The sequence below is a fragment of the Phaenicophaeus curvirostris genome, chromosome 1, assembly GCF_032191515.1.
Source record: "Phaenicophaeus curvirostris isolate KB17595 chromosome 1, BPBGC_Pcur_1.0, whole genome shotgun sequence".
NCBI classification, from domain to species: Eukaryota; Metazoa; Chordata; class Aves; order Cuculiformes; family Cuculidae; genus Phaenicophaeus; species Phaenicophaeus curvirostris.
Window position 1 is genome coordinate 185,369,019 of NC_091392.1, and position 16,269 is coordinate 185,385,287.

The following is a 16,269-nucleotide window of genomic DNA, read 5'->3' on the forward strand; positions in this document are numbered from 1 at the left end:
ACGATCAACGGTTCATTTTCTGCAAGAACAGGAATTAAAGGCTGAAAAAGGCCTGCTTTAAGGCACAGACAGCAAGCAGTGAATTGAACCCAAATGCTTCTGGAAACATGAATGGGAATGTATTACCACCAAAAAATAACTCATCCACCAAGTGTGATGTGCCTGCCTAGGAACATTAGTGAAAAAATAATAGGCATGAACAAGCCACTATGATAGTAACTATTGCAGTGAGAAGAGGCCAAAGGTTCTACAAACCTAAAAATCCATCCTCAACAACAAAAATAAATGCAAATTTAGAAGCTGTCTACTGCACATTAGCTCTCAAGTTTATCGAGAAATCACTTTCAAACTTAGTAATACAAAACTAATCCAATTCCCCACTTCCACAGAAACCCCATAGAATGACAAACAGAATAGAAGGACTACAGAATAAAGAGAGTACCAGCTGCTACACTGAGTTTCTCCAGAGACACTCTGACATGGTAGAAAGTTAAAAAGAAAAATACCTCTTGAAATAGACAGCTAGCACCTAGATAGACGGCATGCTAGACACCAGTATGAAAAAATCATAGAAGTCATTGTAGGAATGACTACAAGACATATTTAAAGACTCCAATGCTCTGTATCCACCTGTCACAGATCTTTTATTTGGACAAAATTGTCAGACCATCAGTTTCATTAACATGGAGCCCAACTTTCCCTGACAAAATTCACTATTCTGAACAGCTAGCAGCACATGGTACTTTCAATATATTAAAGCCCTTCACAATAAATACTAGAGTAAACCACAGAACAAACAATCCATATTCTCAATTTATTGCCTGAAAGATACAAGCAAAAAAAAAGCCAAACTACCAAAACCCAAACATATACACACAAGCATTATAGGCAATACATTTGAAGTTAGACTACCTTTTTGAAGGTTTGTTTTTTTTTCTTTAAACAATGCAGAGATTATGTCTTGCATGTAAGTATTAGTTACATATGCCAAATAATTTGATGCACTTATCAGTAAAAGAAAAGAAAAATCACATCAGTAACCAAAGCACACATTTCAAATACATAGAAAGTATAAGAGTTTACCTTAAGTTTGAATTCAAGCTGTGGCAGAACAGAAAGCAAGAGGTGACTGTCTATATTGTATAACTCCAGAATCAAGTCAAACACGTGCTCTGACAGGTCGCTAATGGATGTTTTACCAAGCATGAGGACCTGATTGAAAAACTGGAAAATGAAACATAGCATACATCAATATGCACTCTTATAAATTCTATGCTTCTCTACCACTAAATCTACCCTTTAGTCTTACAGCATTAAATTCCATCACAATTTAAAAAAAAAAAAAAAAGGGGAGACAGGTCTTGCATAGATCAGGATTTAGATCATTGTTTTATACTCAATGGTATACATAAAGGAAAATACATAAAAGTGATGTTTAGTTTACCACAGTAAGCCTACAAATAATTTAAGAGAAACACAACTTCAGAGGAGTTCCAAGGCATCAGATCTTTTTATACTGTCACTACATTTAAAGTTATTTCACTACTGAGAACAATTACTTTAAAAGCATTCTAACATTTAGTTGAAAGTAGGCTGAAACAACTGCCTAATTACTACACCACACAGCTGACAGGTTAAGAAGTTGTAAGTAAAAGCATAGGAATTAATAATTGACTGTTCCAGAATTTATATTTACAATCACCATAAGCCATCTACAAAACAATAATCTTTTCTTGGTAAAATTGGGGGGTTTGAGGGTAACTTCATACTTCTCATTAAAGAAAAAAAAGTTCTAATATAAAACATTAGTTCCACACTACTTAAGAGCTACATCCTCTCATAACAGGTGGGCAAGAAGCAACCAAATAGGAGTTTGCCATCCCTACTCATAAGGGGTAGGACGTTATTTGGAAAATTTTTCTTCTCTTTGGATTAAAACAAGCGTGGCTAAAGAAATCATAGTATTTTCACCTGCCACTAAGGGAATAGAATCCACTTAAGTGGCACTTCAGTTTCCTACTACCAAACTTGGCACAGATGCACAGCACAACCTTCTGTACCTGACAAAGTTAATCCTATCAGTAAGGAAACTAAAAACCTGAAAAGTACCACTTTTTAAGGTTAGAAAGTGAACCCCAAGAAGTGACGTAACAGAAAAAGTGAACAGTTTCTAGTAACACTGTCTAGACAACAACAAATAACTGCATTTCATACAAGGACCGGCTGAGGGAACTGGAGTTGTTTAGCTTACAGAAGTGAAGGCTGAGGGGACACCTTTTCACTCTCTACAACCACCTGAAAGGAAATTGTAGAGAGGTCAGTGTTGGTGCCTTCGCTCAAGTGATAGGACCAGAGGGAATGGCCTCAAACTGTGCCAGGAGAAGTTCAGATTGGACATTAGGAAAAGTTTCTTCTCCAAAGAGTTATCAGGCAGTGTAACAGGCTGCCTAGAAAGTAAGTTGAGCTGCCATCCCTGGAGGTGCTTAAAAGACGGGGAGATGAAGTGCTCAGGGATATGATTTAGTAGTGGACAGGTACAGTTGGCCTCAATGGTATTTTCCAACCTCGTGATTCTATGAAATAGCCTCCAAGTTAAAGACTCCATGATGTCTTGAAATAAAGTTTTCCTTTTCTGGATACAGAGCTGCCTGGAACATATATATTCCTGGTTAGGCAACCAAGTTCTACAGTGTCTTTAATATATTTAAAGAGAGAAAGAAACTTTCAAAACAAAGAAACCAGACACCATGCTATTTCCCATTTGTGGGAAACTAAGAGCAGAAAAAAGCATGTACATCTTTTCCATAGGAGGAAGATTCTTATTGCACAGACTTCCTTAAAACCCATAAAATGTCACCCAGTTTGTAATCTAACCTTTCATAAACAACACAAAAAAACCACATTTCCATGTAATGATACCTTCCCAAACAGCAGGTTTGACAAACAGCTTTGGATTAAGAGTTTTCACTGAGAATTTTTTAAAGTCTTAGAAGGTACCCACTTTCCAAGTACCACAAAGTGGTATAAGTCTGAAAGCAACACAAAACTTTGAAAATTTTATACTGCTTTCAAGCTCTTGAGATTTTGGATAGCTGCCATGGGACCTGCTAAAACCTTCAATACTTAAAAAAAGTGTGATATTCCACCTCCCCCTATCGTGCAACTTAATTTAGAGCAGACTCCTGGCTGATCATTACTTTCTGCCATCCCTCTTCTCTGGCGATGTCTATGATGTCTACACTGAACTTGGCTACAACCCTCAATCCACTTGCTCATTTTCTTACTAATTAGCTATTCTTAGACTTGGTTTCCTCTTCTTTTCCTGTGACAATAACATTAAAATTCTGCTCAGTCTTCATTTCTACCTTCTATATAGTCTCATCTCCTCACTAGAAAAAGAATTTTGACACAGGAACAATGCATTGGTGTATTTTTATCAGAATAATACATATGAATACATGTGGTCTTTTGGTCACATTAAGAAATGACGTCCAAGGTCTCCCAAGACAGCAGAAAGCAAACTGTCCATTGCACTTCAGAAATGAAAATTGTTATGACATTAGTAGTTTCTATATGCTACACAATTAGACTCAAAGAGACAGGTTACACAGTGCTTCATTAATATAAAAACTCTCAAAGAACAGTTGAGAGTTTGTAAAGAGTTATTTTACAGTCCTATTTGGCAATATGCAATTCATTCTTTTTAGGATACAGCTCATTTACAAAATGTATTGATTTCTATATTTGCTTGCAGTCATCACTTACATTAGTAATATATGGTTCAATTGCTTGTGCTGTCCTCTTTAGTAAAGCCTTTGCTAAATCATACGCTTGCTTGTTTAAATTCTGCAGGGAAAAAAACACAAAAAAACTTTAAGCACATGCATTAATTTTAAAAATAATAGAATTTAAAGCTAATACGTATTGGTAAACACATCAAAGAAACAGTCGGTTCCTTTTATACTTTCAGTAGTAAAGATAATATGGTAAAAAAAAGCCTAGTCTAAACAGAACTTTGTAGCCTCCAATGATACTACTGAGAAAACTCTTTCCTGGCAAATCAGGGCTTACTTTTCAGTTGCCCATCTAAGCCAGACATTCAGTGAAGTCAGTTCCTGCATTTCACTGCTGCTCCTTATCAGCTTCCCCAAGAAACAGCAAAGTGATATAAAGCAACACTGAAGGCATTTACAGTAACTGTAGAAGCAAGATTCTGGATGGGATTGTGGCAGAAAGCACAATTCTGTCCTTACACCAAGCAGGCACCTAAAAAGCACCGCCACAGTGTCTCCATGGCATCTTCCAACGATATTCAGTCTGTTTGACTGAGATAGCCAAGAAAAAATAATACCTAGAATTTAAGACCATGAGCAAAAAAGGATGAAGGATACAAACTGATGAATCTCTAATACAAAAAATAATAAAAAACTACCACCACACAACATTCCCATCCTTCCATTTGTCTAACTGGGTTATTGCTCTATCCTTGTTCCTTTCCCTTCCCAGGATGCGTTATCCACCCTCTAGTTGCTACATCCTTTCTCCAATTTCTATATCACAATTATTTCTCAAAAGTTTTCTGAAGAAAAAGCAACTCCATCCTTGTGACACCTGCTGCAGACTTGGTCAACACATAGAAGCATGAAGGAAACATCTTCAATACCAGAGAAAATATAGCCTTTTAATAGGTAGTCTCCATAAAAATATAGTTCCCCGATTTAGATTGGTCTTTGCAATGTGAAAAAAAAAAAAAAAGCCTGTATATTCCATTTACAAGAAAGCAGTAAAACAGGCAGTTTGTGGTTGCTTATTTTAAATACATCTCAATCAGAGAAGGAAAAAAGGCTTCCTTTTAGGATAACAAAAAGCAAATAAGATGCACTGCCATACCCTGTGTATTTCTTTGCCATAGAGAATCATTTCAAAGCTGGTGAAAGGGCTGGAGAACAGGCCTTATGAGGAGCGGCTGAGAGAGCTGGGGTTGTTTAGCCTGGAGAAGAGGAGGCTGAGGGGAGACCTCATTGCTCTCTACAACTACCTGAAAGGAGGTTGTAGAGAGGAGGGTGCTGGCCTCTTCTCCCAAGTGACGGGGGACAGGACAAGAGGGAATGGCCTCAAGCTCCGCCAGGGGAGATTTAGGCTAGACGTTAGGAAAAAATTCTTTACAGAAAGGGTCACTGGGCACTGGCAGAGGCTGCCCAGGGAGGTGGTTGATTCACCTTCCCTGGAGGTGTTTAAGGCACGGGTGGATGAGGTGCTGAGGGATATGGTTTAGTGTTTGATGGGAACGGTTGGACTCGATGATCCGGTGGGTCTCTTCCAACCTGGTTATTCTGTGATTCTGTGATTCTGTGATTTTCGCCATCTATTTGCATACAGAATCATAGAATGGTTTGGGTTGGAAGAGACCTTAAAGATCATCCAGTTCCACCCCCCTGCCATGGGCAGGGACACCTCCCACTAGACAAGGCTGCTCAAGGCCCCATCCAGTCTGGCCTTGAACACTACCAGGGACAAGGCATTCACAACTTCCCTGGGCAACCTACGCCAGTGGCTCACCACCCTCACCATGAAGAATTTCTTCCTCATGTCTAGTCTAAACCTCCTCTCTCCAATTTAAAGTCATTCCTCTTCCTCCTACCACTACATGCCCTTTTAAAATGTCCCTCCCCCAGCTTTCTTGCAGGCCCCCTTCAGGTATGGATGGCCGCTATAAGGTATTGCTGAAGCCTTCTCTTCACGAGGATGAATATGCTTGGTTCTTTGTACCTATCTGAATGAAAAGGAGGAGATTTAACGGTTGGACTCGATGATCCGGTGGGTCTCTTCCAACCTGGTTATTCTGTGATTCTGTGTGATTTGCAAAGAGATGGAGGGTATAATCTATAACTGCAAAAACTGTGTAGGACCACGAGCTTTTAAACAACAGTGGAACAGGTTAATATTTTCTGTTAATATGAAACAAAAGAAGCGTTTGACTTGCCTACTGATAGAATCAAGCTAGGTGATTGAAGTCAAAAGACTATAAAGATTCATGCCTGAAGTTATCTGTTTCACTCAGGTCCACTACAGAAGGTGAATAAAAACCCCAATTCAGCAAAGATACTTGAAGTCTTACACAAGATGCTAACATCCTGGTAATTTTCTTTCTCCTTATCTAATCAAGATACATGGGTCAGTCCTGGCAGTCTTGCAAAATTGTATAGCTGTTCCATGTTCCAGAAAAGAGTGGGTTCTGCATGCCAGATTGCTCTTCAAGGCATTTCCATCTGAAACATTTGTTTTCTGTTATTTAGCTGGAGTTGTCACTGCTCAGGAAGTAAAAGGCACAAATAACTAAGACGAAATGAATGCCACTTGCAATTCTTGCTCTAAACCTTCTCCACTTCCACAGTTCACCTCCACCGAAACAAAGAAAACAGCTGTCACCTGGTTAAGAGTGAACTCTAGATCATGAGCAAAACAAGTCCAAACAGCACAGCAGAGGCCCAACAGGCGATCTGTTTAGGTCCACATTATTACAGTTTCAGCTTGTATTTTTCACATGGCAGTTCATTTTCAAAATGCTGCATAATTCAATTACACAACTAGTAATAAATAAAGGTTAAAAAATTAAACATGAATTCCTACACATAGCATTAGGAAAGGAAGGCTGAAAGAAAAGAGACCTTTCATAATTATGCCACTGAAGGCCAGGAAAACATCTCCCAATACCCTAATGTTTCCCAAGATAAATGCTAGAACTAGCTATTTGCAACCCCATGTAACGTATTCATATTACACTTGATCCTATCTAAAAAAGCCACAAAGAGAAAAAAATAAACTAGAACACAACTGGAATGAGGAAGTCAGCTATTTTTTTCATGCCTCACACATTTGATTTAATTGTGCTGATAATCAGGGCCTTCAAATGCCTAGAGGCTGAACTTTCTGAAAATAACAATGCCAAAGAAGTTTTAAAAGCACACAGGAAAGTTTTCTTCTCCCTTTTCCAGCTTCATGCTAAAAGCAGAAACAAGAAGTGAGACTGCCTTAGTTGGAATGAAAACAGAAGCAACCGGGGCAATTACCCAAAAGGTTCAGCGATCTTCTGCAAAAATTCAAATCCATCTTTCTGACTAATGTAGTAGCCCCAAAGATACTTTAAACTTTGCCTGAAGGATAAATTTTACACGTACAAGACCAAATTTAACAATTTTTTTCCCTGTGTTTATCTAAATCCTATCATTATCCTCTCTTAAATATTTTTATACATTCAGGAAAAAAAATTACATGTGTTTCAAGATCTTTTAATGATTTAAGAAAGTCCTTGCTGATAGGGATGATCATCTTAACCAGGATGCCTCTGAGAGCATGTAAGCATCCAGAGGAGATAAGCTTCCCACAGTCCTGAATTGGGTAGTAAACTAAGCCATCAGCTGGCAATACCACTTAAAGCCATCAGTAGTAATTATTACATTTTGAAGGAAAAAGCAAAAGCAAGTATTGATTGGTAAGGACAAACCAAAGAACCACCCATGAAAAAGCAGAATAACAGCTCTTCTGCAAGAGAACCAAGAAGTTACACTTACTACCTAAAAGAGACTTCTAGGATGCCACAGACAGACCTCCTAGAGCACTTGACTAAACAGTTTCAACAGATTCTCTCGTTCACTGGGGGAAGGAAATGAGTTTGTAAGGATGGTTGACAAAGAAAAAGCTTTTCTGAATTGTTGCGAAGATAGACAGCACTTATTATTAAGCAAGTTCCTAGCAAAGAAAGTTAGGAATTTAATTGTAAATAGCATGCTTCAAAAAGATAAGCATGCAAAGTATGGGGAATGTGCAATGCAGGCTTCCCTGCAGTACCTCTGAGGCTGAAAATGGAACACTTCGCCAAACACTCAAGAAAATAAAAGGTACAATTTGCTTTCTAACACATTGCACAAACACAGAATTGTTTACAGGTGCTGCCATAAAGCCTTTATAATCTAAAAAGACAAATAAAGGGGAAAGGAAAACTATTGATTTTTCCTGTCTTTTCATATTGACTACCTCCCCCTTGCTTCTGGTCTTTTCTGGGTTTAGTTTCCTATTTAAGTATTTAATACCCTCCTAATATAATTCTATCAAAAGAATTTCAGTAGAGTTTTAAAGAAAAGAAAAAAACACAAAAAGAAAAAATTGAACATAAAGGAAATTAAGAGTTGAGCACATGGTCACAAAAGTTAAGTTTGCCATTTTATTAAGTCATCCCACACCTGCTGTCCTACTCAAGCAAGCCTCTAATGTACCCATTTTGTGATATTAGCGTCTGCCACTATCATTCAGGTTTACACCAATATAGCTTTTTTCCTGGCTAAGTGTGACGGATGACAAACTGAAGTGAGCTACTGCAGCTTAGGCTCCTTCAGTGATCATTAATTACGATCATGTCCCCAGTATATGCTCGTTACGCTTGAGTTTTTGCAGCCGTCCTGCTAGCACCACTGCTTATTAGATCATATCCTATAGTCCCCTTAGGAAAAATACTGACCTTGATTTTAAGGGGTAACAGCGTCAGACAAACCTTCTGTATATCATTCAACTAGTTGCTACAACTCATGTGAATATTCATATAATTTTGGCATTGACTGAATTTCAGCCATTGGACCTTACTGTTTGGGATCCAAAACTAAAGGAGCTCACATACTTGCAGATTGCTCCTTTGATAAATTATACAGATTAAGCTCTTCAAGTCTTCAACCTAGTGTTATCCTATAAAACTGCTGATAAACCAGAAGTCATACTAGTTCTACCACTGTTTTCTGGAATACAGTTATTCAATTCACAAGGGCACTCCATATTCTCTCACATGCACGATCTTCCTTCTGGCTGTATTAAAAATACATCACTTGCCTGTGTCACTTGCTACATAGTTGTCCTATCTACAACAGTCCCTCTATCTGATAACTTTCTAACCTGAGCTAGCAACAAATCACTCCTTCAACTCCATCAAAATATTCTCTTGGTCCCCAGGACATGTGGATAGATAAGGATTCCTACTCATCATCACACCAACACTTGCTATCATGCTATTTTTGTGGTCAGTCTGATTTTTCCACTTCCCTTTCCACAGCCTGTACAGCTCAAGGGCTAGGTCAGCTAAGACACAGTTGTTCTTTATGGGGGACCTTATCCTTAACCCCCTTGTAGTTTAGTGCTTGATAGACATGAGTGGAAAAAAATCTCACTCTGAATTCATTACACTTTTTAAATATGACACCAGTAGCCACAGAAAGTGGTTCAACGACCATGTAAGCTCCAAAATTTTAACTAAACACTTCATGAAGACATTGACATGAAACATAAAATCATTAGAAGCTTCTTCCCCTAGTATGAAAAAGGTTTTGACAAAAAATTAATACAAAGGTAAAGTAATTGGAATATGGTCTAAAATTATGAAACTGTGGCAGTTAGAAAGCAAGCTATAAACTAGAATCCTATCCAAACAGCCAGTTTGATTAAAACAGAAGTAAAAGAAAATCCAAAACCCCAAATACGTTATCTTATTAAAATGTTCAGTCAGTAACTTTATATCCACTATAAAGCAGAATTGTTTTAATGCTACAACCAGTCTAACAGGATGCAAATTATTCAACTTAAAAAAATCATAAAAATAGCACAGTTAAATCAAGTTGAACACAGGTGACACAATAAAACAACAGACACTTAATAACTGAGAAAATACAAATTGAAGTATTCTGCACAGTATTGCTTTTGTTTCTTGTATTGCAAGACTTTATTTCATAAATCTGAGTTTGAGCCACACAAATTTCAGTCTGGTCCTGGCTCAAAAGTACTAGACTCATTGAAGAACACAGCTAAAACTTTTTGAGACTGATCCATACTAGGCATTTAGTCTTTCACTGCCAAAAGAAAAATAATTTATGCATCATTTATTTACTGAAATTGATGGCTTATGGTAAGACACACTATGCTGTGCTACCTGCTGTATTCTTCAGAGAGCACCTTACAAAAAGCCTACTCAGTTACTTTAAGTACACCACCGTTCAAAAGAAAAAAAAGAAAAAAAAAATTGTGAAACTGAAAAAGAAATCTCTCAGTTAATATCCACTTAACTTTACTGTAGTTTCTAAAACGTATAAGTAGTGTCAGCCCTTTCCTGAACACACCTCAAAAAAACCAAACACCTGTCAGATGACAGCCAGAACTGTCCAGAAATCAGTCTTCCTTGCTTTTTAAACACTGAAGTGTTACAACATATGCAAAGTTTGATGTTTTTCCTCACTTCATCTGCAGGACACTTTTCATTATTCATTGTATAGCTGCATCGAAAACATACTGATGTGGCTTTCAATAACATCAAATCAATGTTTCTGAAATATGACAGCCAACTACAAATGCACAGTCCTAACAACTTTTTCCTTCCCACTTAAGACAGCACATTAGTTTGAACTGTTCATACAGCATTACATTAATTAAAAACTTTCCAAAGAATATAATGTATCTCTTTCATTAAGGTCTATGGGTTCTGATCCTATATAAAAAGCCTGTTTATAAATCCATATGACAATAAAGCTTTTAGATTACTATGACCACTTATACTTTGGGTCATAGCAAGTTAACCAATGCAATGAAACTCTACCGAATTTTCTGGCTATTACAATTTATTTGTTTGCCAAAAATCATTCCAAGTAATAGGAACACATTTGCTACAGCTGTTCCCTCAGTGAAATCTAAATATATGAATACACACATTCAACAAACCACAATTACGAAAAAAAAAAAAAAACAAAACCAGAACACTAAAACAATTAAGCCAGGATTAAGTCTTACCTTATGTGCTGGCACTAGATTAACTAACACTGTATCCAAAAGCTCCTGCGACACAGTATCTCCCTCACAAATGATAGAGCTCATCAGATCAACCATGTGCATGTGTACTTTTTGGTTATGACCATTGCTGAAATTAAAAACAGGAATTCTCAGTCTACTATTCATACAAAGTGAACTTCCATTCAGACTACTCTCTACAGCAATGCCAAACAACAATGAATATAATAATCAAATACTAAGGTTTTTTATAAATCAAAACACTTATATTTCTCAGCTGCATATACAAAGCATTCTTGAATCTCATGCCCTCTTCATTTACTAATGTATCAAAAAAGTAAGGGGACTGTATCTGTCCCTACTATGAAGGGGTAAGTGTACTGGAATACCCCTCTGCTCTGCTTGACACTGGTGAGACTCCATCTGGGTGCTGTGTTCAGTTCTGGGCTTCCAAGTACAAGAGACATGGACATCCAACAACAAGCCACAAAGATGATCAAAAGACTGGAGCAGCTCTCATACAAGTACAGGCTGAAAGAGCTGACATCTGGGTTTTTTTAGTATGGAGAATAGACGGCTTAGGGAAGATGTTATTATGTTTAAATACATATTATGTTTAATATGTTTAAAGATGACAGGGACAGACTCTTCTCAGTGGCGTCCAGTGACAGGACAGGAGGCAATGGGCACAAGGTACAATACAGGACATTCCATTTAAACATAAGAAAGAGAAACTTTTTAAAAGTGAGGGTGATTGACCACTAGGAGGTTGCCCAGTTAAGGCCATAGAGCCTCCATCTTTGGAAATGCTCAAAGCCCAACTGGTTATGGTCCTGGGCAATCTGCTCTAGCTGACCCTGGTTTGATCAAGGTGGGCAGACCAGATGATCTCTAGCAGTATCTTCCAGTGTCCACTATTTTTTGACTCACACTTTTACAGCAATAATCCTCAAAATTCCTTAGCATTAAATCTTGCACCACTTGCTTTCAATTTCAAGAACAGAGTAAGATAAAGGCAGTAAAAAGACAACCAAAGTAAGTTTCTTGGAAAAAAAAAATTATTTGCAGTGTGTCTTGTTTAATTAAAGCAGGCAAAACTGACAGCATGTTACACTTACACTACTACCTTTAATTGAACTGAATTACAAAACTAAGCTTGTTAATACTAAAATCACAGAATCTCTTAGGTTGGAAAAGACCTTTAAGACCACCAAGTCCATTCACAGAAATCACACAACAAACTGAACACCTAGGTTAGAAAAATCCAACACTAACCACACGATACTATACTATACCATAATTGGGGGTAGCAATACTTACTTTATTACTGAAAACAGCGTTCTGTACAACTGTGTAAAAATCTCATTGCTGTCTTCTAATTCAAAGCATATGTTATAAGATTTGACCCAAGCAATATTCTGTGTTGAAAAGAAAAAAATAAAAGGAGTCATTAATATAAGATTAAGTAGAAAAACTACATTTAACAGTTACAAAATAAGTTATGAAGCTTACCTCAAGTAAATAAAAATAACGATTAAACTGGGGGCTTTTTGTATCTTCTAAACCCTTAAGTTGCCGTGTTATGAACATAAATATATCCTGAAAAGAAATGATAGTTGATTAATCAATGGAAATAAAACTTTCAAAATAAAAATAATCATCTTTATAAATTACTAGTATTATTCATTACTATGAAATTTGCGGCAATGACAGACACCCTATTTCACTATCCAAAAGAAGATAACCTTCATCTCAGAAAACACCAATAAGTAATTTTAAAATGCCTCATGTTTCCTTAAAGGGTTGAGAAAGGTAGCAAAAGTTTTTTCCTAAGGTAGCAAATGTTTTTCTTTTCCAAAGAAGTGACAAGACTAAAAATGTAAAATTCATTGTCCTTCTGAACAATTTACACTGTAATAGGTTTCAACACGAGGAGAAAAAAAAGCAGTAGACACCTGCAGCTTTCCTAAGAATTTAACTAGTTGTTTACACTCTATTGTTTGTGCATTTGTCAATCATGATGCTGCTGACATAGATCATATCTCTTGCAAAAGCCAATAACCCCAGCTTCTCTTGCTTCCTTTTTGAACTTCCAGCACCAGAAAACTTCTTCAGAAAAAGTCTTACACAGAATAAAAGCAAGCAGGTTCTAAGGAACAAATGGTTGATTACGAATAGAACGAAACCATGCAGGAAGGTTGTTTCTTTAAGCCAGCACTGAGTTTCACAAAGGGCACAGCATGGTTTCACTTCAAACTCCATAAACCAAGTCACCTTTAGAATTCAGACTCTTAAACCCAAAAGTGCTTATACTTCAACTTTAGGAAGAACACTGAATGTTTTTTTGTGGATTGCTGTCTTAATACCAATTAGAACATCTTCCCTACTAGAAAACTAGATTTGGGCTCCAGGCTTTTCCCAGACTGAAGGGGACATACTAGAAGAGACTCAAAGTTGCAGTATGGATACAATGTTAAACACTGGGTAAAAATAGTGCCACTATATAACCCAAGAGAAAGCATTCTTCCTCTAACCTCTTTGTCATGAAGTGGAGGGAACCCTGACATTTGAATAAGAGTTTGTCCTGCAACCACAAAAGCTGTGTTCAGCAGAAACAGCTTTCAAAAACCTACCTCAACAGCCCTAAGCAATGGTCTTTATGGTTTGTCCTTTATTTCTCAAAAGGTGTTTAGAAATCTGCATCCAGAAACTGATTTCCAAAATCTACACAGGTGACAGAACTGAATGCTGACAGTGGAAGTTACTTGAATAGAGCTCTGAACAGACAAGGAAGTAAGGAAGTGTAACAGTTCAGAATTAAGAAAAGACAGCTAAGAGAAATCACAAGATGTCTCTCCACTATGTCTGGTAACAAAGTATGTACTATAGTTGAAACCACAGTGTTTGCCCTACTTATGAAGCCCTTTTGGTGCAACCACTACATCAAAACTTGAGTGATTTCTTCCACGGAAGCAGATCCACCTTCCACCACAACCATCTCTCTATCCTACTGTGGAAAAACCAGGCATACAAAAAAAACAAACAAAAAAAGACCACACAGTCTTAGACCAAGGAGACAAAAAAAAAGTACACATTCTTCAGTGTTATTTTTCCTCTGGAGGATTTTCTGTTACACTTGGTTTATCACTCTAGGTTCAGACTGTATAAGGGAAGTAGTTTTATTTTCTAAGTTGGAAAGAAAGTTAGATTTCTATTTGAAAAAAAAAACCAAAAAACAAACAAAACAATCTAAATTTACATTTTTTTTCCTGAAACAAATGGGGCAGATCTGAACCGCCTTATCAAACCTGGCATTTCTCTACCAACCATCTCCATCTAGTGGGATCAGTGATGTTTGTAGTTGCAGAATTTTCCAATTCACATTAGAAATAATTATTCCCTACACAAAAATATTTTTCTTTGTTCCAACAAAGCCTTTATCTATAAAAACAGAGTAATCATCTCTTGATAGCTTAATTGGAAACAGCAATGGTATTCTCCCAATTGAAGGATTAGCTATCTTGCAAGAGATTAGGATAAAGGCTACAGACGTATTTCTGAAGTAACTGACCATTATCTGCATATCCCAACAGCAGTTCAATAAAAGATTTATTTTCAATACAAATCCTAAGCTGTACAAGACACTGAAAGATGTACTATATATCACTGTATCTGATGAACATTAAACCTAAACAAACACCTCTATTCCTGAATCAGCTGAAAACCTTGGATTGCATAGGCTGAACCAGGAAAAATGGAGAGGGAAAAAAAAGTTATAATCGATTATATCAATCACTCAGTTTAAAAACCTGGGATAGAATAAGAAAAAAAAAACCAAAACAACAAAAAAAAGTCCAAAAAACAAAGTGGTTAATTCAATTTACCTTTAGTTTATCCGGGGAAGTGTATGGAGCTTCAGGGGCATAAATTCTGAAAATATCAGCAAGACAACATGCTACTAATAAACGTACATCCTTATCAGGATGTTTGAGGAAAAAATCTGAAGCAAGATGTAAAGCAAGATTTAGGTAGAGCTCCTTTTCTTCTTCAGAGTCCTGGTCCATATCCATGAACGTTTTGACAACCATCTAAAAGGAGATAAAGATGTCAGTACATAAAATTAAGTACTCTTCATAATACAGTCCTTACTGAAAGTTCCTTTTCTGGTTCCATCCAACTTCTATCAGAAGCATTATTAGCAATGCAGTCATACTCATTTGGATAACCAGTCTCTTATTTTTCAGGAAGGATCTATTCAAGTCGTCTATTGAGTGTCCCAACACACAGTCTCCACAGAGTTACAAAAAACTTGCTGCAGTACTACACACCTCTTTTTGAGAAACCACATAATCGAGCTGGCCAATTCAAACAAATACAAAATTCCCTGTTACAGCCATTCACTAAAATATTGGGAAAACAACAAAATTTAATATAAAATGTTTGTTTCTCCCTAAAGTACTTATGTTTACAACTTATTTTCCTTCTTTTTCATTTCAGGTTTTTCTCTAGTACTGCTCTAAGTACAAGTTTATCACTTGTATTGTCCAGAAGCCCAGTAAGCACAGCAGAAACATATAAACCCAGAGCAGCCCAGCAGCACGCAAGTTGTCCAACAGGACCCAAATGACCATTTTTAATATTAGGATCCAGTATACTAAAGTCATGGAAGAAAAGTCTGGGACACAAAGTATTTAACACCCTAAACAGAGTAAAAGCAAGAAAAGCCATAACTAGTAACTGCAACTTTTTGAGAATTCTTATATTTTAAAAGTATTCAGAAAAGAAAAACCTATCAGCAAAACAAAGTAATGCTTTTCTCCAATTTCTTATTTGAATCATAAAGGCAGAGTTATTTTAAGGAGCTCAAGCCTCCTCAAAATTAACAAAATGGTAATAAAGGCTTAATTACACAATCCTGAGAATTAAAATCAAAACTCACATCTATTTCACCAGTGCAGAAAAAGTTATTTTTCAACAATAATGATGTCCATGAAGACAAAATAAAAACCAACTACAACCCTAAAGCCTTACAAATTATTTTACTTTGCTGAAGTCTGGTTTACCTTTTTTGCCCTCCAAATTTAACTATAATTGATCACATAGCAACAAAACCTACCTTTTTTTATTAAAAAAAAAGGAAGAACTTCTGCAAAATTAGGATCATAGCAGCTGTGAAGTTTTAAAGTATATTAAGAATTCTTGACTAAAATGCACAAAAGATTAGTAGTTTATAAAGACAACTTCCATTGAGAGATAAACAGAGTCCTCACCAGTCAAAGACGAGGTGAACCTGCTGAGGTGCACTGGTGCCCTTGAACAGTAGTAAAGTACTTTAAATATCAGAATTGTTTTCACCTCTATGGAAAGCAGTTAGATTTATATAAATAACAAGTTAATAAATAAATATTCGGGTGTCACAAGAGTTCTTGCCACAAGTATGGTTTTTGTCTATTC

General features: G+C 36.7%; 1 protein-coding gene across 3 annotated transcripts in view; it reads right to left on the reverse strand.

The window, feature by feature from the left end:
* The window catches only part of PDS5B (PDS5 cohesin associated factor B), an 81,846-nt gene that overhangs the window by 63,093 nt on the left and 2,484 nt on the right, over window positions 1-16,269 (reverse strand). For all 3 annotated transcript variants that reach the window (XM_069882422.1, XM_069882431.1, XM_069882412.1), the window contains exons 2-7: window positions 14,700-14,903; window positions 12,328-12,414; window positions 12,136-12,233; window positions 10,819-10,945; window positions 3,766-3,846; window positions 1,084-1,224 (exon numbers count right to left, since the gene is read on the reverse strand). In XM_069882422.1, the coding sequence (XP_069738523.1) occupies window positions 1,084-1,224; window positions 3,766-3,846; window positions 10,819-10,945; window positions 12,136-12,233; window positions 12,328-12,414; window positions 14,700-14,903 (738 nt within the window). The remainder of the gene's footprint in view (window positions 1-1,083; window positions 1,225-3,765; window positions 3,847-10,818; window positions 10,946-12,135; window positions 12,234-12,327; window positions 12,415-14,699; window positions 14,904-16,269) is intronic.